The sequence below is a fragment of the Agelaius phoeniceus genome, chromosome Z (genome assembly GCF_051311805.1).
Source record: "Agelaius phoeniceus isolate bAgePho1 chromosome Z, bAgePho1.hap1, whole genome shotgun sequence".
NCBI classification, from domain to species: Eukaryota; Metazoa; Chordata; class Aves; order Passeriformes; family Icteridae; genus Agelaius; species Agelaius phoeniceus.
The window spans coordinates 83,101,535-83,126,543 of record NC_135303.1 but is presented as its reverse complement, the minus strand read 5'-3'; the positions used below and the strand labels follow the sequence as shown (position 1 = coordinate 83,126,543).

At 43.4% G+C, this 25,009-nt stretch overlaps 1 protein-coding gene across 1 annotated transcript; it reads right to left on the bottom strand.

Annotated features, from left to right (window-relative positions):
* Positions 1-9,137: 9,137 nt before the first annotated feature.
* SLC45A2 (solute carrier family 45 member 2) lies at positions 9,138-24,799 on the bottom strand. Its single transcript, XM_077171679.1, has 8 exons — positions 24,300-24,799; positions 23,024-23,200; positions 19,420-19,745; positions 15,471-15,608; positions 14,121-14,244; positions 13,079-13,288; positions 12,826-12,839; positions 9,138-9,347 (listed from the first exon to the last, which is right to left on the bottom strand). Exons 1-8 carry the CDS (start codon positions 24,736-24,738, stop codon positions 9,138-9,140), a joined length of 1,638 nt encoding a protein of 545 aa, XP_077027794.1. The 5' UTR covers positions 24,739-24,799.
* Positions 24,800-25,009: the final 210 nt, after the last annotated feature.

Genomic DNA, 25,009 nt, shown 5'->3' with positions numbered 1-25,009 from the left:
AATCTGAAGTGTAACTATGAATTTCAGTAGATAGAAAACTGCCTGAAAGACAGCCTCTGTGGTGCTCAGCATGGCAAAACGCATGTGCTTTTGTGAGTGTCAGTGTAGACATAATTTTGTGCCAGGAAAATAGTAAATACACAGGTGATGTTCAGAACAGCACATAGTTAGCCCAGAGTGCCGATGTATCATTGTCAGAGGAAACCCCAGGTGTCTGATCACTAGAGACATAAAAACCTCCCATTTGGCAAATCACCCAAACATGAAAATACCTTGTGAGTGTATAGGGACTGGACAATGAAATTAGTGGGCAGCTCTCTCCAAGCCACTGATCACCCAGTGTAAGTCATGGATCTGCTGTTTCAAAGAGGCACAATGCATCCACACTTGGCCAAATGCTGATTTAGGGCAGACCAGGAGCCCAGGCTGTGCAGGTCAGTGCATGTCCAGCACAGCAGAGAGCACTGCTCTAGCAACGCAGGAGCAGAGAGAAATCCTGCTTCACCTCAGCTGTGAGTCCCAGCTAACAGCACGAAATCTGTCTGTGTGCTGCATGGGCAGGGGCACCAGCCTAGGTCTTGGCAGAAGGTGCAGTTGCTCTGTTTGCATAGGGTGTGTGGCCTCAGCAGAGGATCATTCCAGCTCAACAACAACAAATCCTACTGAATATCCCGGGGTTTCATAAGTAATGACTACAACACCTTTCAAAAACTCTGTTTCCTACAAATGTTCGTGTCTTTGTTTGTAACAATCATCTTTTCATGTACTAAAATAAACATTGCTGAAGGATACAAAACAATACTTACAGAATTCTTGACAAGATTTTCCTGCTTGGTCTCCTTCTGTTACAGAGTCCCGGTGGGGTGCTGGTAGAGAGGTGCACTTGGTTATAGAAGGGTAGGGACCTGAAGGTGCAGGCTGACATCTAGTGACAAACTGAGGGAACCTTTAAAGGCCGGATATTTTCATTAGGCAAAGACTTTGATTCTTTAGGGACGTTTAAGTATCTCAGCCCCTTAAACAACTAACCAAGGTCTTAATGTAATAACAACCTCCAATTGCATTTCCAGGTTTCCCTTTGAAATACCTCTTCGGTGGACATGCTGTTTCACTTTCTCAGTGAGTTATTCTGGCACTCACTTTAACAGTAAAAAAAAATCCAGTCCCTTTCATTCCCATTCACGACTGTCTGCTCTAAAATTGATTATTCAATTGAGCGTGTGCACAGAAGCTCTGATCTAATTTGTATCCCTGAGCTGGAGCAGGAGCAGATATGGGTGTGGTGCAATTCAAGGACATTAGATTGAGAGCTTGGAAGTTCTTTTTTTAGTGAGGGTTTTTTCCTCAAAAGATAATTCCTATTTTTCCATTTAAAGAGGGTTACTGAAAATATATTTTTATCATTATGAGAGCAGTTAAAAGAATCTCTTCTAGGTACAATCCCAGCAGCAGTCAGTGACATGAGTAGCCAGTTAACTCATTCCCGTGCTAAAGTGTAGCAGATAATACTCATTAGCAGGTTTCTCTGTCTATGTCTGTGCATAGACTCAGAGTCCTTCCCAAAATCTTAACAGTAAAATATAGATTCACAAGATGGCTGAGAAAATCAGGCCAAAAGATCAGCTGCAGATTGAAGCAGTTTCTTTAGTTAACATTTTTTTGGAAACATTGACTTCCTGATTGGAAAGGACTGATTACTCTTCAGTGTGAAAAATCACAAAATAAAGTATCTTACTCAGATACCAGCTCTCTCCCTTACTTGTCCATTCCTTGGGATAACAAGATACTGTTTCTCCAAGGACTTGTGTTTTTCCTTCAGATCAGCTGAATGAGTATGGTCAGTTGTACAATGGCCAAATTCCCTGTTGAACACTGACTTCTAAAATCATTGTTCAATGAACCCTCCCACTTTTGCTCAGCTGAACCTCACACTGGGTGAAACTGGAATCTTGTGGAAAATCACTTGTGTCTGTATTTGTGAAGAAGACTGATCAGCACGCTGACATCAGGTGGGTGACTCCCACACCAGGGGGTTGTGCCACCATTCAAAGGGTCCTTAATGGGCTGAAGAAATGGTGTGACAGGAACCTCAGGCATCTGCACCAAGGGGATAACAAAGTCCTGCACTCTCTGCACCAGCACAGGCTGGAAAGCTGAGAAGGAGCTGGGGACAGGGTGGATATGAGGCAGCAATGGGCCCGTGCAGCACAGCCCAGCAGCATCCTGGGCTGCACGGGGCAGGACACTGCCAGCCGTGCAGATCCCCAGTGTAAAACTCCCAGGCTTCAGCAAATGGCATCTCTGTCAGAAACGTTTCCCTTCCTTCTTGTCACTCCTTAGACTCCACATTTGTCACATTTCCTTCTCAGCATCTAAAGAGCAGAGGAGCCTTGACATCAGAGGTGTCCAAGACTCTGGCGCTGCCTCCGTCTGTGCTGCCCCCCTGTCCCCCCACCTCCTGATGCACTTTAGCTGCCGTGAGCCAATGCCACAAAAACTCCTGTGCCAAACAAGCGGGAAACGGCTGCACTGCAGGATTGACTCTTGGCTTCAGCACTGAAGGCTTCCAAGGCCAGATCTTGCCATGAGCTTGATGCTAAACGCATCCATGGGGGGCTCCCACCACCACATGTCCACAGGGCAGTGCCTGCAATGCATCAGGCAAGCGGGCTACAGCTGGCAGCGAGCAGCTTTCCTTGGGTGTCTAAGCACGAAAAGGAAGAGAGAACTGGACGGCAGCAGCGCCCCGAGGTGAGGAACCCGCGGAGTGCAGAGCGGAGGGCAGGGGAGGGGACAGCGGAGGGGACAGCGGAGGGCAGGGGAGGGGACAGCGGAGGGCAGGGGAGGAGACAGCGGAGGGCAGGGGAGGGGACAGCGGAGGGCAGGGGAGGAGACAGCGGAGGGCAGGGGAGGGGACAGCGGAGGGCAGGGCTGGGCAGGGCTGGGCAGGGCTGGGGGGGGGGCGGCTCCGAGGGCGCGGTGCTGGCGCTGAACAGCAGGGGGCAGCCGAGCGCCCGGCTCCCTCCGGAGCCCCGGGAATGAGCCTGGGAATGGGCCTGGGAATGAGCCCCGGGAATGAGCCTGGGAATGGGCCTGGGAATGAGCCTCAGGAGTCGGCCTCAGGAATGGGCCTCGGGAATGAGCCTCGGGAATGAGCCTCGCCAAAAACTCCCCGTGCTCCGGAACCTCACACCTGGCAGCTCTCCCCCTGGAAGCAGAAGGCGTGCTCATCTCAGTCTACTGTGCAATCCAGGTTGGAAAGCACTGACTTTTGTTTTCCTACTGCTGCAAGTGCTTGCCCACGGGAACAGCCTCCAGTTTGATGGCTCTGCCTGAAGTCACTATCCTTAACACACAGGTAAAATACCTGTGAGGTAAAGTGTTAATTTACAATTTAAAAAAAATGCAGCTGCTTAACACATCTTGCGTATCTGTAGGAGCAATGTGTGAAACTGAGCATTGTAGAAGGAACAGAATCATGGAATGGTCAGGTCGGAAGGGACCACAGTGTTATCTGTTCCAGTCTTCCTGCTCAAGCAGTATTAAATATTAAACCCCGAATGTTTTCGGGTGTGGAGGTGCCTGGCTTCTTCTGGCGCTTTCTGCTGGACCAAAGGCTGCAGTTGTGGTGTTTTCACCGCAGAGATACCTTTGGCCAGCTGGATGCTGCAGCTGGGCACTCAGAACAAATCCAGGCAAAGTAGGAACTCAGTTTACCTTTGGTGGAAAAAGTTCAAGCAGCAGTGAAGAGAAAAGAAGCAGGTTCTGTCATAGAGTCTTTAATCCAGAGTTTTATTTCAGCATGGTAGACCTCTGAATGTTCTAACAGCTCACACACAGACACCCCAGCCGCATGGTCTCGTGTCCTTTTAAGGCCCAGGGACAGGGGGAGGGGAGGGACAGGTGAGGGCCAACCAGGTATGAGCAGGGGAAGGGTCAAGGGATATACAGGCCAATGAGCCCGGACCTGGGGGCATCTTTTGAAATTCTGCCAACCACACGACGCCCTTGCTGGAATGTTAAGATTGATGGACAGCTCTGAGCAGGAGGGCAAAAGGGGAAGGGGGAAGGTTGGCACACCTGAGGGGGATGGGATAGGTGAAAGAGGAAATCGCACTGCAACAAAGCAGGTTATCCTAGAACACAAGGCACAGGATTGTATCCAGAAGGTTCTTAAATAACTCCAGTGAGGGAGATGCCACAGGCTCTCTGGGAGATCTGTTCCAATGTTCCATTGTTATCAAAGAAATTCTTCATGTTCAGGTGGAACTTTCCATGCCTCAGTTCCTGCTCATTGTCCCTTGTCCTGTTGCTCAGCACCACTGAGGAGGGCCTGGTCCCTGCTCTGACCCCTCCCTGCAGACACTGACAGACATTATGAGGTCCCCTCAGTCACCTCTTTAGAGGCTGAACATGCCCAACCCTCTCAGCCTTTCCTCATCAGAGAGATGCTCCAGGCCCTTGATCACCTTTGTAGCTCTCTGCTGGACCCACTCCAGGAGCTCCATGGTTTTTTTACTGAGGAGCCCGGAACTGGGCACAGCTCTCCAGACAAGGCCTCACCTGGGCTGAGCACAGGGGCAGGATCTCCTCCCTTGGCCTGCTGCCAGCGCTCTTCCCAGTGCATCCCAGGACACCTTTGGCCCTCCTGGCCACAAGGGCGCTTCTGGCTCATGGACAGCTTGTTGTCCACCAGGAACCCCAGGTCCTTGTCCTTCTGCTTTCCAGCAGGTTGGGCCCAGCCTGTACCAGTGCCAGGGGTTGTTCCTCCCCGGGTGCAGGACACTGCACTTGCCTTTGTTGAACTTCAGACAATTCCTCTCTGCCCATCTCACCAGCCTGTCCAGGTCCCTCTGAAGGGCTGCAGAGCCTCTGGGGTGTCGGCCACTCCTCAGCCTTGTGTCATCAGTGAACACCCTGAGGGGGCCTCTGCCCCTTCCAAGGATTGAGGTGAGACTGACTGGTTCCAGTTCCCTGTGTGCTCTTTCTTTCTTGCCTGTTTCGAAGATTGGGTGACATTTGCTTTCTTCCAGCCCTCAGGCACCTCTCCTGATCTCCATGACCTTTCAAAGATGATCATAAGCCCCCTGGCTATGATGTCTGCCAGCTCCCTCAGCATTCGTGGATGTATCACGTGAGGGCCCATAAAAATTACAAATTACTTTTCACAGTGCAATCTTGAACAAGTGACCCTGAACATTTGCCTCTTAAATTAACAAGATGGAGCAGCTAGAGAATGGAAAGGAATGCTGGAAACTTAGAGGGGAAAATTTTGTTTTATAGCTCATTTTTTATAGCTTTGTCATGCCAAAAACATTTACAGACATTTTACAGCAGATACTTCCACCCAATCCTTCTACAGTTCAAAAATATCAAATGTCACCATTGCCACATTCACTTGCACCATTTTTTGACATGCTTCAGGGACTGGTAGTGATTCATAGGCACCAACGTGAAAGCTGTGAGTTCTGCCAAGGCAAAGACATTTATGATTCATGCTGACTTGTGTAGCCTTTCTGGAAAAAAAAGGTTTATCTTCCACAAGCCACCTGAGTTGCTTGTTTGCAAGCAAGTCAAAGAAACTTAATGAGAACACTATGAAACACAGAATGAACACTGAGGAAAAAAATCAGAATACTTGTGACATTACTAAGACTTCAAGTCCTCTAAAGAAGAGTCCAGAAGTTCCTTTAAGGATTTGCTTGCATCACATGCCTGCTTGTTAAAGGGGAATGAGCGGCAGATGTTGGTAAGAGAAAGAAAAAGGAAAGCGCCATGAAGATAAGGTGACAGACTTGTCTCCTGCCTTGCTCTGTTCAGCCATGACTGTTTCTGTGAGAGTGGGAGGGAGGAGGGTTGGTTATCACAGGACAGCTCATCTTTGAGAGGGTTCAGAGGAGGGATGCAAGGATAATTGAGGGACTGGAGCATCCCTTTCATGAGGAAAGGCTGAGGGAGCTGGGCTTGTTCAGCCCTGAAAAGAGGTGACTGAGGGGGTGTAGAGCCTCCCTCACTGGAGATATTCAAGAGCCCTCTGGACACAATGCTGTGCTGTGTGCTCTGGGGTGGCCCTGCTGGAGCAGGGAGGCTGGACCAGATGACTCACGGTGGTCCCTTCCTACCTGACCCATCCTGTGATTCTGTGTGGTTTGTCTAAGTGTATCATTTACATAAATATGATACAGAGAGGATCTTTATTTATTTGATTTTATGTATATGGAAATAAAACCAGATGAGAAAGATCAGGCATAGGGTACTTGTAGCTTTATACTCACATGTCTGCTATAAAGTTGATGTTAAGTACAGTAAATAATCATATTGATAATGGCTCAAGTCCAGAACTGGTGTAAAAGCACAGAAGAGGTGGAACTTCTCAAATTAATAGCATTACAGTACAATCCTTCAAAACCTTCAACATTTTTAACATTTTAGCATTTCTTTTGCTGAAATAAATATTTTATCCCCTTTCATGTATTAGTAATATATTATATTAGTGATGTACATTAGTAACATTCCTATTGCTAAAGAAATACTTATTTTATCCCCTTTTATGAGTTAGTAAGATTTTATATTGTTTTCAGTAACACTTGAGATACATTTTCAACTTCAGAATGAGCATCAGAATTTTTTTTTGTTTTTGTTTATACATTGTTTTCCAAATTGTATATACTTTTTTGTCAGTTTGCCATTTCTAACAAAGACTCATAAAGATACTGTCTCAAAGTCCTGGGAACAATACAGGATGTTTTTATGGAGATTTCCAGAGAAAAGATGACTTTAATGTTTCTGTCATCTGTAGCCGACAGTGGGTTTTAAAGGGAAAGATCACGAGGTCACGAGAAATGATGAGTTCCTGAAACAATTTTTTCTGAATAAATCTGTAAATAAAAGCACTGATATACATGATCTGTAAATATACATGATCTTCTCTCTGCATGTTCAGAACCCTTCTTACATTGCCACAGATCTGTGGTCCCTTTGTGGGCTTGAATCAATGCCAGCATCCTCTTTGTGTAACAGAGCAGGGATAACATTGACTATTTAAATGTTAATGTTCTAATGGTGTTAAACCTCAAAGAAAATATTGACAATGACATAGGTAAACATTGCAAAATTTCTTTTGCAGCCTCACAGTGGAATAAGAGCTTTATGACCTCAGCTCCTGGTGCACAAGTTTATGTGATGCAGTCCAGTGAAACCAGATCACTTCCTCCTTTATCTGTTTTTATGGCTCCATAGGTGCCTCACTCTTCCCTTGAAAATTCATCCTCCCAGGAGATATGGAGGTAATGGAAGTTAGTGACTTAATGATGGCATAAAGATAATTGGGAAGACAACAATCCTTCATTTTCTGGCTTCCTCCTGTTTGTGCCTGTTGAGGCCCTTCTGCTCCAGCTGTCTCTGCACCTGCAAACTGTTTCAAACACAGTCCAGGGGCTCTGTCTTCCCAGTCTTTCATGGGTGTGAAATGAAGAGCCACAAAACAAAAGAAAACATGAAATGTGGCTTCTTCAAAAGGCAGGAAGGATGCAGATGCTGTGGTGAGGTTTGCCACACACTGAGCCCCTTTTGGGCCCTCAGTGGAGACAATCAGCATCAAGAAAAGGTATCTGAGGCTCCCACAGGCTTGTTAAAATTAATAAGAATTTACCTAGGAGAAAATTGGTTTTCCTGAGAATATGTGACTCACTCTACTCTTGAAAACATAGAAAAAGGATGAAGCTGATGCATCTCTGCAGAGGCACTTGATGCTGAAATGTAACCATTTATTTTTGGTGTTGTCAGTTCTTGTCTTGCAGAGCTTCTAAGAGCTGATAAGCTCAACACTGCATTTCTCTCAACAGTGTTGATGATACATGTGCAACATTAAGAATAAAAACAACCATAAACACCATACTTGCCCATAGTCTCTCAATGTTCATTAACAATATTGCATTAGCAGATGGCTTCAGGTGGCTTAACATATAACATAGTGGATGGATGTGACAGTTTTCAGGACAGAGGAAGTACAGCATAAATACAGTATATTGCTTTCACAAACAGGTTTTCAAAACTCTAGCAGTATTATAAAAATAAGAAAGAAGCTTCATATGCAATGAAATACAAATAATTGGGCCTATGTATTTACTGTATAGTAATTCCTGATAGTGCTTTGCAGAACTGAATTTCTCTATAATATTCTGTAGAGAGCAAATGACATTTCAGGCAAAGCATGAAGGAAAACAGAGAAAAGAGAGATTCTACTTTAAGGTAAATGCTGTAATATCCAATGTCAAGATTTATGTGGTCACCCAGCTGCCAAATCCTTCCATTGGCCAAGTTCATTTTTTCAATTACAGCATCAGAACTGAGAAGCCTCTTTTTAAAGAAGGAAGGAATGGCAGCTGTTTCCCATAGACAGATTTTTAGGCACCTACACATGGATCTGCAAAGCAGACTTTCCTGACAAGGTCAGCCAGTACTTTCACTTTGTTCATACAGAAGCAGCAGTATCCAGTACAAGATAATTACTTTACAGTAATGCTTTTAAACAATAGGCTTCAATCTTTTTTATATTCCAGTCATTTTTCACACTCAAATCTGCTTTTGACAGTAGCTGGTAATTAACTGATCCCATTTAGCAGTACCACTAATGATAACAGAACTGTACCCTGCATGGCCTCTGACACCTGTTTGAATCTTCTGCAGCTTTTGACTACTGGAGGGAACAGCCCCCAGCTTAGGACACTTGAAGAACAAGATAAATAAAAACTTTCTTTATAACTCTGTCCTTTTATATTACTTCAATTTATCACATTCTTCATCCATTAACTGTCACAAATTGGTAATGAGGTGTTCCATAATGACTCCTGGTGTAGAGCATCAAGATACCGTGGCCACACACACCATCATCACATGCCACAGCCTGTGAGCACACTGCGGGGGAGTGTGTGTATGTGTGTGTGTGTGTGTGTCCGAGGCATAAGGCAGCCAGTTCTATCAAGTCTCCATTTCATAAAGCTCTGGAATTGCAACCGATCCAAGGAGGTAAGAGAGGATGACGTGCCAGCAGTGTCAGCACAGCAACAGCACCAGTGCTACTGACCCAGAAAGAAAACATCCCCCGGGGAGATCCCTTCCGACGGCTCCTTGCAGCCCTAGTCTACGTAGCGAATGCAGAAGGCCACGAAGCAGCAGCCGGCCAGCGCCACCGTGGATGCCGAAATGATGGTGACGGCGCTGCCGGCCACGCTGACCAGGAGCCCCAGGCCCACGCCCAGAATGATCTGGGCCAGCTGCACCATGCAGGTCAGGGCGGCACAGTCGATGCCCTTCCCTCGCCCGTGCTCCCCTGCTTGCTCCCCTTCCTGCAGCTTCTGGCTCTGCAAAGAAGCACAGGACAAGCCCCAGGAACCGGGCAGTGTCAGCCACACGCAGCTCTTGGCCGAGACATTGTTACAGCCCCGGGGTAGCGGGCAGGTCAATACTGCTCCCTTCTTACACCGCCGAGATTTTAAGTAACAGGAGTTTTCCAAGCTTCCACCAAATTTTTTCTCATTTGCAGTTTTTCCCTCTATCCCTTTTCTTAAGGAAGTAATTGGAAATTGACTGGAAAAACTATACATGATTTTCAAGTTCAGGTCAACTTGAGCTCTGTCAAACTGACATTAAACAGTACAGGTCATCCTGTCATAAATAATTTGGCTCTGATTCATGGCTGAAGGAGCCATACTATCATATTATCAAAGAATCATCACAGAATCACAGAATGGTTTGTATTGGAAGGAACTTGAAAAATCATCTTGTTCCAATTCTCTTGTTCTGAGCAGGGACACTTTCCAGGATGCTCAAAGGTACATCCAATCTGGCCTTAAACACCTCCAGGGATGGGGCATCCAAAACTTCTCTGGACAACTGATCCAGTGCCTCACCACCTGCACACGAAATAATTTTTTCCTGATATCTAACCTAAATTTACTCTAAGTTTGAAGCCATTCCTGATTGTCCTATGACTATGTGCCCTTGTGAAAAGCCCCTTGCCATCTTTCTTGCAAGCTCCCTTCAAATACTGGGAATCCACAATTGTGCCAATCTGAAGCCTTCTCTTCTCCAGGCTGAACAATCTCAATTCTCTCAGGAGAGGTGTTCCTCCCAGGAGAGGTGCTCCAGCCCTGTGACCATTTTTGTGTCCCTCCTCTGGGCTCTCTCCAGCAGGTCCCTGTCCCTCCTGTGCTGGGAGCCCAGGGCTGGATGCAGTGCTCCCAGTGGGTCTCAGCAGAGCAGAGCAGAGGGGCAGAATCCCCTCCCTGCCCTGCTGCCCACGGGGCTCTGGATGCAGCCCAGGACACGTTTGGCTCTCTGGGCTGTGAGTGCCATGGCTGGGCCATGTGCAGCCTCTCACCCCCAGCACCCCCAAGCCCTTCTGGGCAGGGCTGCTCTGGGGCTGTTCATGCCCAGCCTGTGCTGGCACCAGGGCTTGTCCCAGCCCAGGGGCAGCACCAGCACTTGGCCTTGTTAAACTTTGTGAGATTCCCCTGGGCCACTCCCTGGGCTTGTCCGGGTGCCTCTGGATGGCATCCTGTCCTTCATGTGTGCAATCCTTTCATCTATGTCATTAAAGAAGATATTGAATCACACTGGTCCCAGTGCAGACCCTTGAGGGCACCACATGTCTCTGATGTCCATGTGGATTCTGAGTCATTGACCACGACCCTCTGGATGTGACCATCCAACCACTTTCTTATCCATCCAACAGTCCACTCATCATATCCATCTTTCCACTTTACAGGGCAGGATGTTGTGAGGAACCACATCCAAAGGCTTTACAGCAGTGCTGATGTGCCTCACACACATATAGGCAGTAGCCTGAAGTTGTGGCTCAATGCACATAAAGGAAATCAGTACTAAAATACAAATGTAATACTTTTATTGCTGGAGATGAAAGCAACCTGAAAGCAAACATCCATACTAGGATTCTTCTACTCTGCTGAGGACCACTTTTAATTACTAATCTGTGTATCTGCTATGATATACATAGCAGAACAAAAGCCCTCATTTATTATGTACCAGTGTCTTGCATATTAGCACCCTGTGAGCTGGTGGGTCACTGGAACAAGTTAACTAGAGGGAATCACTCAAACCAGAACTGGGGCTTCAGGTTGCCCTCTTTGAGAAGGATCTACATGATCTCTGGGGGTCCCTTCCTCCAGAAAGAAATTACTCTGTTTTATTGGGAAATTATGTGATAATTGACATATTTATTTTCTTCCTGCATAGGCTGTTAAATGGGGGAGGTTGTATTCCAACAACAAGAAGTTCCCACACTGCAGGCCAGTGGCACTGCAGTGTTCTGGTATCCAAATTCTCTTAGCTATTAAGATGCTTTTTGCTTTTTGCAAACCCTATTACCTTGCCTTTGAGCTACACAAAGCTCACAAGTACTGGAGACAAACAGTCTCTTCCTAATCCAGTAGAAAAAAAATTGAATTTGGATCCTAGGGAACAGCAGCACAGAACAGGAGCTGAAATGGCAGCATTATAAAACACAGCACATAATTTTGGTAGAATGCATAGTGGGGGAAGATGTCTGCTCCTTGTTCTGAAATGATAAAGCCTCAATTTTAGACACTTTGAAAATAAATTGTATTTATTTTGCTGGGCTGTTCCCAGTCTTCCTATGTGGCAGTAGTTCTGACCACAAATATATGAATCTGTAAATGAATGTACTCTTGTGCTTGATGTTTACTCTTTTTTTTCCTGTCTTGTACATTATAGAAGATTTGATCTAAACCTCAACCCATTGTAGAATTATATATCATTTAACACCTGTCATAGCAAATACCATACACCAAACAAGAAACAACTGGTTGTCTTTTAAGCAACGCATTAATATATTGGCCAATTAAGTGTAAGGTTCATGCATACTTTAGCTTATTTTATTTCACTTCTGTCTTAAAACAGATAAAAATTTTGCATTTACTCCTCCTCTCTGAGTTGGCTGACCTGAGGTAAGAATTGAGATTTCACCCTAACCTGGGCTCATTCCCAGTTTTTTTTGTTTTGTGTTTATAACACATCGTAATCATTCCCTGTTGGAAGGAGTAAAAGAAATTAACCAAAAAATTATTAATCATATGTATGAAATAATCACTTTGAGACCTCCTCCTAGCATTCAGTAGAATAATTAAAGAGTTCATTTGTGTTCATCATTCAGCACCAGAAGGTGCTGGTGAAAGCTGTACAAAACAGTAGGACGTGTTGTCTAGCACTTGATCTAGCCCTCTGCTGCATAAAACTGTTTTATGTGGTTTTCCAATGGTTCAACATTGCCTTTATTAATTTCTTCAGATGTTCCAAGATATACTGAGAACTTTTCCTAATATCTTCCAACTCTCCTTAATCTTTCTTGTTTCCAGCTGTTTGACTAACTTAAGAGACTTGAGAGGACTTTTCCATTAAAGAACTCCACACTTTACAATACATGAAGATCCTGATGTGCCCAGTAACATGATACAAGGAGTGCAAGTTTTTCCAGATTTTCCTTGGAAACAGAATTTAAGGCCATGGAGGATGAAAACCCAACCACAGACATTTAGAAAGATAATGAGTATGTGGATATGATTTAATACTGAACTATATAATGATGTTTCTACTTGAATGGCATTTGTTTATTAGCTAAGAGCTAATAAGCTTTTGTAACACTTTTAAGTTAACTGAAAATTCTGACAGCCTTTACAGGCTTGTTATTAACCTCAGGCCCCCAGAAGTCCTCTGCTAACGTGGCTGGAAGGAAGGATATGAGGAAGGTAGGACTTGAAGACAACACAAGTGGAGCACCCTGCTTACTGCCTGAACACGTTCTGTGATTGGCTTTGTTTCAGATGTGATGATAAATAATTATTTGTTTCGTGGAAGGCCTGTTTGGAGAGTTTGGAGCTGGGATATTAACTCTCTCTGTCAGAAACTTCCCATTCATATGTGTCATTGTTAAAAGTTCAAAATTAAAATTAAAAGCTGCTCCTTTCTATCCAGTTTACCCCCAAAACAGGTTGAACAGACACAGACAGATATAAAATTAATGCTTCTAGAGACATTGCACTCACCTCTTCTTCCCTGTGGTACTCTGCAATGAGGTGGAATGGCACTGTGTACAGTGTGCTGGACATGACTCCAAAGAGTGAACAAAGAGCCAGAGTGGAATAGACATTGGGAAACAAGCCAATTAATCCAGTACCCAGTCCAAAAAGTAGGTACCCCATGAAATAAAGTCCCTTTAATCCTATGTATGGCAGAAGGACTTTCTGCAAGTCTGTGAAAAGAAAGTGAAAATGCTGATAAGATTAAAAGAAATAGGTCACATTTTATCAGGAAGTTCCTTTTAAGGAAAAAAAAAACCTTGTATTTTGTAAAATGCAATGAAGAAGATAATCTTAATGATTTTAGAAGTTACCTCAAATTATTGTGGGTATAAACTTGCCAAAGAAAACTTGCTCACACCACCCAGAGCTCAACCTGCAGCTTGCACTGCAGCTGCACCCAGAGATACTTGTGCTGAATAGAAGTTCATCCACAGCAGGGCTACACAGAAATGCCTCCAGTTAAGCTCCAAGGGTGAAAACATTTCCCTCAAGCCTCTTTTAGATGCTCAAATCAAACCCCAAAATGCTACTTATTTGAGTTTTCAGATCAGGGTTTTTTCTAATTCTTTGGAAGTGGTGAAATCTACCTGGGCAGCTGTGCTAGAATGTTTACACATAACTTTGGAGAGCAAGATTGAAGCTTCTGGCAAGATCTTCTGCACAGGGAATGCAAATGTGGAAGAGGTCACCTTTGAGAGCCCACAACTACAGCACTGCTAGGTGAAAGAGCACCTAAGAATTTAGCGTGGCATTTATTTACAGAATGATTTTCAGCATTCAGGGTCAGTTCATGTGCAGAACAATATCCTAATTCCAAAGTCACCCCTCATCATGTGGTCAGGAACTGTTGGTGCTAAGATATGAATTTCTAACAATGCTGAGAATGTAATATTCCTTAAAACTTTAATGTAGAACAAACTCCAGGTAATTTGGCATCCCCTTATGGTTTTTGAACAATGGCAAACAGCAAACACAGGTTGGAGCTTATTCATGGGTACTTACAAGAATAGACTGATGAAGAAATTGCATTGATGCACAGCCCCCAGCATCCCATCTCTACCCCTGCTTTGTAGGTCAGGTAAAGTGTGGAGTTGTGAGGTGCATAGGGATTCCCGTGGTACACAACCTGAAAGACATCACAGAAGTCACGGAAGGCAGGAATGGCACCATGTAGGGAACGCCTCCTTCTCATGGCACAGCCCCCATCCCTGGTAGGGAGCACCCAAGAGATCTGTTGACCAGTGTCCTAACCACCCATTTGTAATTCTCCAGGTTTCACACTCACATCTCCTGGACTGTCACATCCCAGGCTCTACCTCATTTCTTACCCTCTGCCTTTTCCTGGACTGTCTATTGTACAGATTTTTAAATCTGCTCATTTTCACTTCTATCCTTTGGGTGTCTCACTTCTAACTAACTTTCTCTCTTCTCTCAGTCTTCTTGCCTTAGCCTTTCTTTCCCTAATTTATTTACAATTTTTTTTTTCTGTTTTCTCTTTCAGATTTTCCTCAACACGCTCATTTTCCCACACAGTTATTCTCGTATTCAGTTACTATTCTAGACAAGCAAAGCTTTTTTCTTTCAGTTGTTCATCTATGCTGTAGGGAAAAAACCCCTCCCTCTTGCCTTGCCTGAAAAGACAAAAAAGGTAAGGAAATGGGAATACTGTGTGGGAACCACAGCAGAGCAGGGAGTGGCAGTGAGAGATTTGTGCCAGGGCCATATTAGTGCTCTGGAAGGAAGGAGGCAGACACAGCCATACAGGCAAGAATCACTGTCGAGGACATGCAGTCCCTGGGAATGGCACGGAAAAGGCACCAGGGGGTGTTGTGAAGGCAAACAGCTGCTGAGAAAAGGGATTCAGGACAGACAAATGCAGGAAGATAAAACTTTCTGCTACCAAGTAGCTCCCTGTGTGCAAAGAGCTGCATCCTGAGGCCAGGGCGGCTGCAGGGCAGGTGAGGGGCTTTGTGGGGATGCTGCACACACACCAGGACAAGCCCAGCTGCATCCAAGCACTGCCCAGACAGAAAACCTGCCCAGCTGGGAGCAGCTCTGAAACCAAAACAGAAAATGGATGTGTTTGGGCCAGCTCTGAGAGCTTCACTTGGAACATTTAGACACAAATAGCCTTGCAAATACTAAACGTTTTCCCCAGTGATTTCCCCAGACAGGCTTGGAACAAGGGCTTGACCTTAATTAGCTGGTTTACAAAACTATTGTTGAACCATCCAGATATAAATGGCTGTGACACCAGTGTCATTTCCTCAGGATAGTAACACCATTTCACTTCTTTTTGATAGAGGAGGAGATGCTACAAGGAAGGAGTTGTGAGAGTATTTTATGCTTTACCTGTCCCATGAAATCCGTGAAGAAAAGCATGTTGGACAGGAAAGCCATCCACCCAAAGAGGTGGCTCACACACAGGCAGCGATAGTGGGAGGGCATGCTTAAAAGTGTCTTCAAGAGGGATTTAAGGGTCATCTGTCTCTTTTCCTAAAAGCAAATATTCAAGAGTAATACAGTGTTATTGTCTTGAATGCTAATGAAAGAGATGACAGCAAATAAAGAGGGCCTTAGTAGTATCTTTCATTGCTAAACTTCCAAAGTCTTTTACTTTTTGCTAGGAAGGGTTGCTTGGGTACTGAGTTTTCTTCAATTTATAAAATTCTATAAAATATATAGAAGAGATGGAGCATACCAGCAGGAATGTCATATTTTTTGCTGTTATTATCAGTAGGACAATTATTTACATGTAGAATAACAGGGAAATTTTCTGCCAAAGCAGACTCAGAGAGTTAAAAAACAAACCCAATGAACCAACAACAGAAACAACATGAAACAATAGTTATTTCTCTATAGAAACCATCAGCTTTACACTGAAAATTTAAAGCTGCCACAGAAGAAAGTTGTGCTCAAAATACTTCCTGAAAATTAAAATGTGTCAGATTCCTGAGACCTTTTATTCCATTTCCATTCTATGTGCTAAATTCCCTAGGAAACTTCTTTTTCTAGGGAAACTTCTACCTCTTTGAGCATACCATGAGATTTCCACTAAGCTCTGTCCTTGAAGCAGGGAGAAGCTGTGGTTCCCCATGGCAGCACACAGAGAATGTGAGCTCCAGCATCTGAACACCTCATACCAAGGGAGAAATAACTCATTTCATAACCAAAACTTAATTGGTGCTGGTTAACAAATCTCACTGATGAGGAAAATCAAATTTTCTCACTGCCTTTAAGGCCCCTTGTAATCTCCCTCCTTGTCTCACCTCTGTGCCCCAAAACTCTCAGTTTCTTCTCCAGTCACATTCGTCAGATCATTTGTATTACTAATTTTTTTTAAAACTATTGTAGGTGTGCTAGATATCAGGTATTTTTACACATAATTCTTCCTGTATTAAAGCTCCTGCATGCTTCACTGCTTTTAAAGAGAACAAATATACTATTTTAACTATGCATGGTGGAAAACTTCCAATTTTCTCTGAAGATATTTGAAGACAACAGTGTTTGGAGAGATGATAAGGGAAGATGTATGTTATGAAATGTGGGAGAACTGAAAAAGTTATGCTAATTTACTCAAAATTCCTGAACTGGATCTTGTCTTCAATTTGCTGTAAGATGTCATTTTTTCCTTTCTTTCTTCAGTCTTGTATATATTTTTCACAAATCTCCTTTCCTTTGAACTAGGCTATGCTGCAAGCTACTCTATGAATAATCACCACATATAAAGTTGGAAAATAATTTGCTTCAGTGTGAGGTTTATAATCCTCATAGGAATGCCAAAATTCAAGTTGCTGACTTCCACCTTGGACTGTATATTGTCCAAATCCCTTGGAATTTGGCATCACCATCTTTTTTTTAAACAGGGTGAGCTTTATATTCTTCTACAATTATAAAAAGAAAACAAAAGAATTCCAGATTAACTCATTAGTGTTATTTCAAGGATAATTACTATCGTTTGACTTGGCTTTATTTAGTTTGCAATTCTTCCACCCTGCTTTTTAAAATAGACTTTACAATCAAAGTTTTAAGATAAGGTCGTGGAATTACAAGGTACACTGCACTGATTACAAACAGTAATTTGACAGCTAGATAGAAATGTTTGCTTTCTATTTAGATATTCCAGAAAGTGGAAATGGAAACCAAAAATGTTTAATGCACACATTTAAAACATACCAGCACACAAACTGCATGCTACTTTAAATAATGTGCTGAAGTTTAAGCGCCTTATCCTTCAAAAGCTCAGAATACCAAATAATCTCTAAAAAATCACTACAACTCAGGGCATAAGATGGTAAGAATACAGAGGAAGCAATATGACTCAGGTTTTATGGCAGTGGACCCTGAATAATTTGGCACCATTCAAAAGAATACAAGGCTAATTGCTTTGTGTGTCTGTTCATACTGTAACAGGTCAAATCTCATTAATAATCATGTTAGCTATTAGCATGTGAGAACATAGGACTTAATTTAGAAAAAGTATAGCCATGATGCCCGCAATTATAAAAAAGAGACAGAAAAACAGGAAGCCAAACCATTTCTTCAAGGAAGTGATTATGGTAATGAATGGACTCAGCAAACATGTGCCACAGGAGACAGATCATTAAAGCAGTGAGTGTCTAGAATTCATGCACACCAAGACAGGCTCATCAAAGAAACATGAGACTGATCAAAGCACTGGGGGACTCCAACAGGCTGCCCAGCCCAGGCAGAGAGAGGGCAATGGCACAGGCTCGCCACCACAGCTTCACCTCCGGTGTCAGACATGGAACTCCACATTTCTCATGTCACTGACTCCAGGGAATTATTTCTTCCCAAGGCAGAGGCTACCCTAAACCACAGTCTGCTCCCCCCACTTTCACTGCATCGCTCTCTCATCTTCATTTGCCTTCTCTTTTATTAGAGCCCACATGGTCCAAGCAGGCGATGAGGCTCAGCATCTCTGACAATTTGGAGGATGCCCAGAGTGAACAGGGCTGCTCATGCTGGCCTGAGATGGGGAAGCTCAGACAGCATCACAGTGCTCTTGTCAGATTCTGCCCACAGCTGTTGCCTTGCTGTCTGCCCCACTCTGTTTGCCTTGCATTATCATCAAGCAATGCTCATTTCATATGTCTTGCATCTAATAATATTGTAATAATTTAATAATATTTTAATAATTTCATAATATTTTTCTTCCAGTTAGAAATACCAAGTGCTATTATAATACAAATTACAAATAGTAAAAGGTAATAGATCACTTTTACCTACAGATTAAACAAGAGTATTGCTTTCCTACTTATAACTGTTTGTACATGCTTAGTATATTTTACCTGATTTATCAAACCTTTGTATCAGTCTTTCAGGGATTGATATGCATAAGGCCAAGAAATCAAAATGAAATTAAAATGAGAAGCAATTGTGTCATCACTATTGTGTTATACTTTGTTTACCTAGGGTACCATGGGGTAGCCATGAGGATTTCCTAGCACTAGAAGTCATCAACCAAACTGTAAAAACAATCATCAACAGAAAATGGATGTGTTTGGACCAGTTCTCAACACCATACTAGAAGAGGGCTCTCCAGATATTTTTCTGGTAGATTCACCTCTTCTTACGTGCCTTAGGTTGAAGAAATCTCTCACAGAAATGCATCAGAAACAAAATAACAGTGAGGATTTAAAAGTACTCACTGCTTTCTCACAGCTCAAAATTTTGCCAAAGGCTCAGCTACAATATGACTCAAAATAAAACTCAAACTCTGGTAGCAAGGTAGCACTGCTGTAGACAATTTAAAAAATTTTAAAATTGCTGTAGCAATTTTAAACACATTAGTGCTCAATAAAATGCTGAGTTGCAGCATATCCAAGTGTCACACATGTCACAAGTATTATGTACAAAACTATGTGGACTTTGGTGGTGAGAATTAGAGACCTACATCGAAGATTAATGGTCTGTAGTCTTTGCCCACAATTTTATGCTAATTATACCAAGATTAAAGGAAAAAGTAGATCCTATTTACAAAATTCACATGAGGAGGACATCAGGAGACTGACACTGAGCAGAAAATGGAGCCAGGTTCTCCCTCATACCCTGCCAATGGATCAGTGCATCAGAACTAGCTGGTCTCATGCCTCTTGCTGGCAATACTTTCTAAAGGAAAAAAAAAGAAAAAAAAAAAAGCAGGCAGGCTTTCTCCTGTCTCTGTATCCCTTTGGAGGGTTCTTTTCTGTGCCTGTGCCTTACAAACAATCAGCATTAGCTAATTAAGGGGTCTCCAAGGATGCAAAGATAGAAGCTATAAAGTCACCTCTGCACTCACCTGTGTGCGTGGCGCAGCCGCACATTTCCCTGGCTTGGCTGCAGCCTTTATTTCCATACATGTTGATTTTAAGTGACCATTCCTTATTTCCTCCTCTATGGAGTGGTATCTATGGGGTTCAGTCTCTTCCAACAAGAACTTTGCCTCTTCTATTTCATATCTGAGTGGGACTTCAGGAATACTGCACAGATGTACGGTAAGGCAGATTATGAGAACCAAGGCTGCGAAGAAGAAAATCACCTGGAATTCTGATGCCAAGGTATATCCTAGTATAGTTTGACCCCAATCCATAGCACCTGTAAGGTAACCCAGGGCTCCTCCCAAACCTACAATCATGGGAGAAAAAAAAGGAAAAAAAAATGTGTACTGGCATTGACAAAATAAACAAAGAGCACATAATACCCTCAATATGTGATGCCCTCTAGAAACGATGGAATAATCACTCTTCAGATATTTATCACAAGAAACAGGAATACTGAGCTAAACACATAATGTGAGCAGTTACTAAAACATCTCTTGAAAACTCTCCTCAGATCTGTCAGGCAGAGCTCTCTAGAAATAGGCTGAACACACAGCAAAATAGGGTCAACCTCTTTTTTTGACTCTTTCAAGCTCTATTTTCTTTGAAATAGTAAATAATGCAAGTAAAACTATGTTAAATCCTACAAGAAAAATGTGGTTTTCTTTTTTTATTTTCACAGAACAGACATTTTAAAAATTCTTTTGAGAGTTTCTATAGTTTAGAATTTGTAAAATGAATTTAGCTTAGTCCAAACAGAAATACTGCCTCCATGTGAATTTTTTCTAAAAAAGGAAATAAACCAAAAGGCATTGTTTTCTACTTATACAAATCCAAGTACAACACCACTTGGTAAAGGAAACAGAAAGGAACAAGTGTAAGCGTGTAATCCCATTTACTAATTTTCTCAGAAGAGGTAGACTAAAGGGTAAAATGAGAATGCTGCTTTGTTCCTTGATGTTAATAAATCCAGTTTTCAGTCAGTTTGGTTTTTTTACAATTCCTCTCTTTGTTATTGTGAGTGCACACAGAGATGCACAGGAACGTGCCCTCTGTTACACTCAGCACAGAGCTCTGGGGGGGTGGCACCTTTGTAGGGTCCTGACACCTTCTTAACCAGGTGGCACTAGGGGATGGATGGTTGGGAGTTCCATGGGATAGGCACTTCCCAAGAAATTAGAAGCATTTTTACCCTTCTGATTAGGAGAACTGATAACAGTCTACAGCAAAGCCCTGTATCTAACAAAAACTAACAGCTCCTGCACTTGCTTCCCCCAAAACCATGGGATTTTGACTTAGTTCTGGGCTTTCTGTACCTTCTTTGCCCTCCTGGGTCTGATTATGGCCCTCCTTCATTGTGCACTATTGGGCATTTCACCTTGCTTATTCTCATAAAAAACAATTACACTATTCATAACTTTTTAAAGAAAATCTACACAATATTATTTTCAGAGTATGCTTGCAGACAGAATGTTTGACATTAGAGGATGATTTTTCTGTTTTGAAAAAGAAGCATCATGATATTGGAATGCAGCCTGAATGTTGATTGTTAAACGTGTGCACTCTTTCTTCCACTTGAATAAGTGGCCATGGGTTTCATAACTGCAAAGCTATCAAGTTTCATGTTCAAACCCTAAACTGAAAGCAAACTGGAGAGTAAAATCTCAGAAATATTAAGTACAAAAGGAAAGGAGGAACTAAAGTAGGAGAAAGAAACAATATCTAAAACTGAACCTGGACAAGAAATGGGAAGATTGCTGTCTGTGTCTAATAAGGATAAAATGGGGAATGATAAATGTAAACTGTAGGGAATTTATATTAATGTTACAGTTAAGGGAAGACAAACACCAAGGCCAGTGAATTACTGGAGAAGACTGCCTTGGGAGGCTGTAGAACTCCAGTCAAGGGAGGATTTCAGCACCAGACCAGGGAACTTTCAGTTAGGAAGGGTTGAGATGAACTTGCTGTGGAGAGCACAGGATGCTGGGCCAAGTCACACACTCTGCCTCATTTCTGTCTTATTTCACATTATTTGTCTCACATCCCTTTTCACAGATCAGTACACTGAATCAGCTAAATCTGTAGCTTCAAACTTGAAGACTTTTTAGTATCATCCAAAAAAAATATTGCAACCTGAGTTGTGCTGAATATACATAGACACTCACTCCTCTCTTTTTCCAAACAAGTGATTCTTTAACATTTTATCTGTTTCTAATGGATAATACAGATTTTATTCCCATGTGGCTTTAAGCTTCCCTTATAAACTGTATTCCTGGATATAGGTATTTCATGTGTCCAAAATCAGCCTTTGTCAGTAGCTACTACATCTCCCTCCTTGAACAGAGTAACTGCTACTGAGTTTATGTGTCTCTGCTCCTGCTGGGGGCTCAGTAGCCACAAAAATCTGCTGCAAAAAGATTGCATGACTTCTCATGTAGTCTGCTTTTTGTCTAGTGCTTTCACAGGGATTGCTCTCAGACATGGCAGGAGGTTCCTCCCGGGTCACTCCTCAGGTACACGGCCTCATGTGTCTTCCCTGTGCATTTCCTCAACACAGGGCTCACATTGTACAGATGATTCCATGGAATCAATGTTCAGGGATTGGGATGGACCTTAGAGTTCATCCAGACCCATCCAGGGATGCCTCCAACCAGACCAGGCTGCTCAAGGCCTTATCCAACCGGGCCAGGGTTGGTCAGCCATAACCTCCATGGACAACTTATTCCAGTATCTCACCACCTTCACAGGGAATAATTTCTTCCTAACATCCAGCCTAAATTTCCCCTCATCCTCCTAAAGAAGAGTCCCTCTCCAGCTTCCCTGTGGCCCGCCTTCAGATACTGGAAAGTTCCTATGAGGTCTCCAGACAACCTTCTCTTCTCCAGGCTGAACAGCCCCAGCTTTCTCAGCCCATCTTCATGGGAGAGGTGCTCCAGTCCCCTTATCAACTTTGTGGCCCTCCTTTGAATTTGTTCCAAGAGTTTTATGTCCTTCTGTAACTCAATAACATTTAAAAATGTATAAAAACAAATGAAGCTGTTAACTTAATTTGCAGGAACTTGAACTGAACCACTTGGTCTTATTTTGTGGGAATTGTGAATTTCTGAATTTTACACAGGACTCCTGTTTCTATGCAGCACATACTGGAGCACTGCTGAAGAATGGGAATCAATGGGGTTTCGCAGCTCTTGTTGCATGTCACATGACAAGTCAAAAACATTATTTTTCTGTGCAATAGCAATGAAACAAGCTACATGCATTAATTTTTGCCTCAGCGAAAACTTGAAAAAAACCCAAAACAAACTGACAAACCCTATTTCACATTTTAAAAAAACTAACTACTGTTAAATCATGCCTGTGTTGCTGTAATTATTTGTGCCTGAAGCCTTCCTCAGAATTTTTGCAGCAGCAATCACAAGTTGCTGTTCTCCGGAGTAGTGAAAACCCAGCAACAAAAGTCCTGTGACTGAAGTGCATGATCAGATGATCAGTTCATTCAAGATTAGAAACACAGTGAGGATAAAACTCAAGCAATTACCTTCCCCTCCTTCGAGAGGCAGGGAGGAGAAGAAGGGATCAGTGTACCTGTGAAGAGGGCGTGGTAATGCAGACCCTTCTCTTTATCCTGATGACAGCAGACATCAAATAAATATGCTTTGATTGGACCATCAATAAAATCAGCTGCAAAATCAAAAAGTACTACTCCCAGCATGGTAATGACTATTGCCCACGTCCGCTGCTTGTCTCTCTCAGCGATGAAAGCTAAAAAAAGAAAAACACCCTCATTCTGACAGCAACAGTGCCATGTTCTGCAAAACCACATTTAGCCTTTCCTGACACTTCAAAATCTAAACAACAACTGGTTGCACAGGAGAGTCCAGTGACGCCAGAATCTCATCAGAGAAGCAGGAGAGCTGAATCTGTGTAGTGCTGATCTGGGCAAGGCTGACTTACTGCCCTGAGCCAACACATGCTCAGAATGCTTCAAGCTCCACAACCAAGAGCATCACTATCCTAAATCTATTCCTTAACACCTCCAAGGCATGCTCTGGTAGCCTAACACATGCGTTTCGTAATACTTTCAATTTATTCTCTTTGCCCAACCCTTATATTGTTTTAGATAATCAAGAGTTGACTGCAACATCTCTCTCTGGGTCAATGAAATCAAGTATATTCAAATATTCAAATCAAGCATATATCAATAATATTGAGGAAGAGAGAATAAATCAATCCATAAAACACACACCTCCCCCATCTGCCTAGTCAGCAACAACTTTGTATCAAGACTTTAAGAAGCTACATCCCAAGCCAAAATGTAACAATATGGATATCCCTCCTATTTGATTTTGCTTGTTTCAGCTGCAACTGAGTTTTCAAGAAGTTACGGATTTTTGTTTTTCACCAGCACGGCACAAGAGTCAAGCCAATGCTGCAATAATTGAAGGCGAGTATTTTGAATACTAATCCATCTGAAATAGGGATGAGCGGGGATTCAGTTTGGGTACATATTACATTACAAAAACAATACTATCATTTAAGCTAACAAGGTAGATCTTAGCTCATAAAAACTTCTATGGCCTAAGCAAATCTTTACCTGAAGGAGCTTATCAGGCAACCAAACCAACATACAACAGACTGCAATCGCATGCACAGACCACAGAACAGTATGCACAGGGTACATAACATGCAGTGTTAGAATTGAATGTACACAGAGATTACAGTGCTCCCCAGCACCCGAGTCACAGGATACCAAATTTTAACAGTGCATTTTAAGAAGGAAAAGGGGAACCCCTCTCCTTTTTCTGATTTGAAAGGCTAGGATGAGTTTTGTCTGTCAGCACAGCGCATGCCCCTCACTCACCTGAGATCATCACGTCCCCATTGAGGTACAAAGCCATGCCTAACAGCATTATGATGCCCAGACCCAGAATGTAAGGTCGCCTCCTGCCCCAGCTACAGGTGCAGTGATCACTGGCTGAACCTACCACGGGCTGCAGCACGAAGCCCAGGATAGGGCTGATGAGCCACACCAGGCTGTAGAGGTTCTTGGGCAGCCCTACACTGAGCAGCACCGGCGTGACAAAGGCGGCCTCCACGGCATAGCAGAACTCCCGGCCGAACATGGCCATGCTGTGCATGACCAGCCTTCCCACCGCTCGCCTCCTGGGCACCGCTGCTCCAGTCCTCATCACTGCCTGCCTTGGAGCCTCCTCCTTCTCTCTGGTGCCATCCATGTCGGCCTTGGCCGCCCCAGAGGCGGGCAGGAGAGCCCTGTGGAAGCTCTCTTTCGGTAAGGTCATAGCTCCGGCTGCGAGCAGCGCCGTGGCAGGCTGGTGCTGCCTGCTCTGGCTGACATGGGGCCCAGATCATAAGCTGGGTGGGATCGGTCTGTGCCGGGGGAGGGACTCACATACTTTCATGGCTCTGTGATCACAAGTTATGCCAGGAAGGGGGCGGGGAAGCGTGTGTTCACATTAGCTGATCTGAGCTTTTGGGCGTCTGCACAGCTCCCGACTATCCACAACTGAGGAATTACTGTTTACGCATGAAGCACACATACAAGGGGAACCT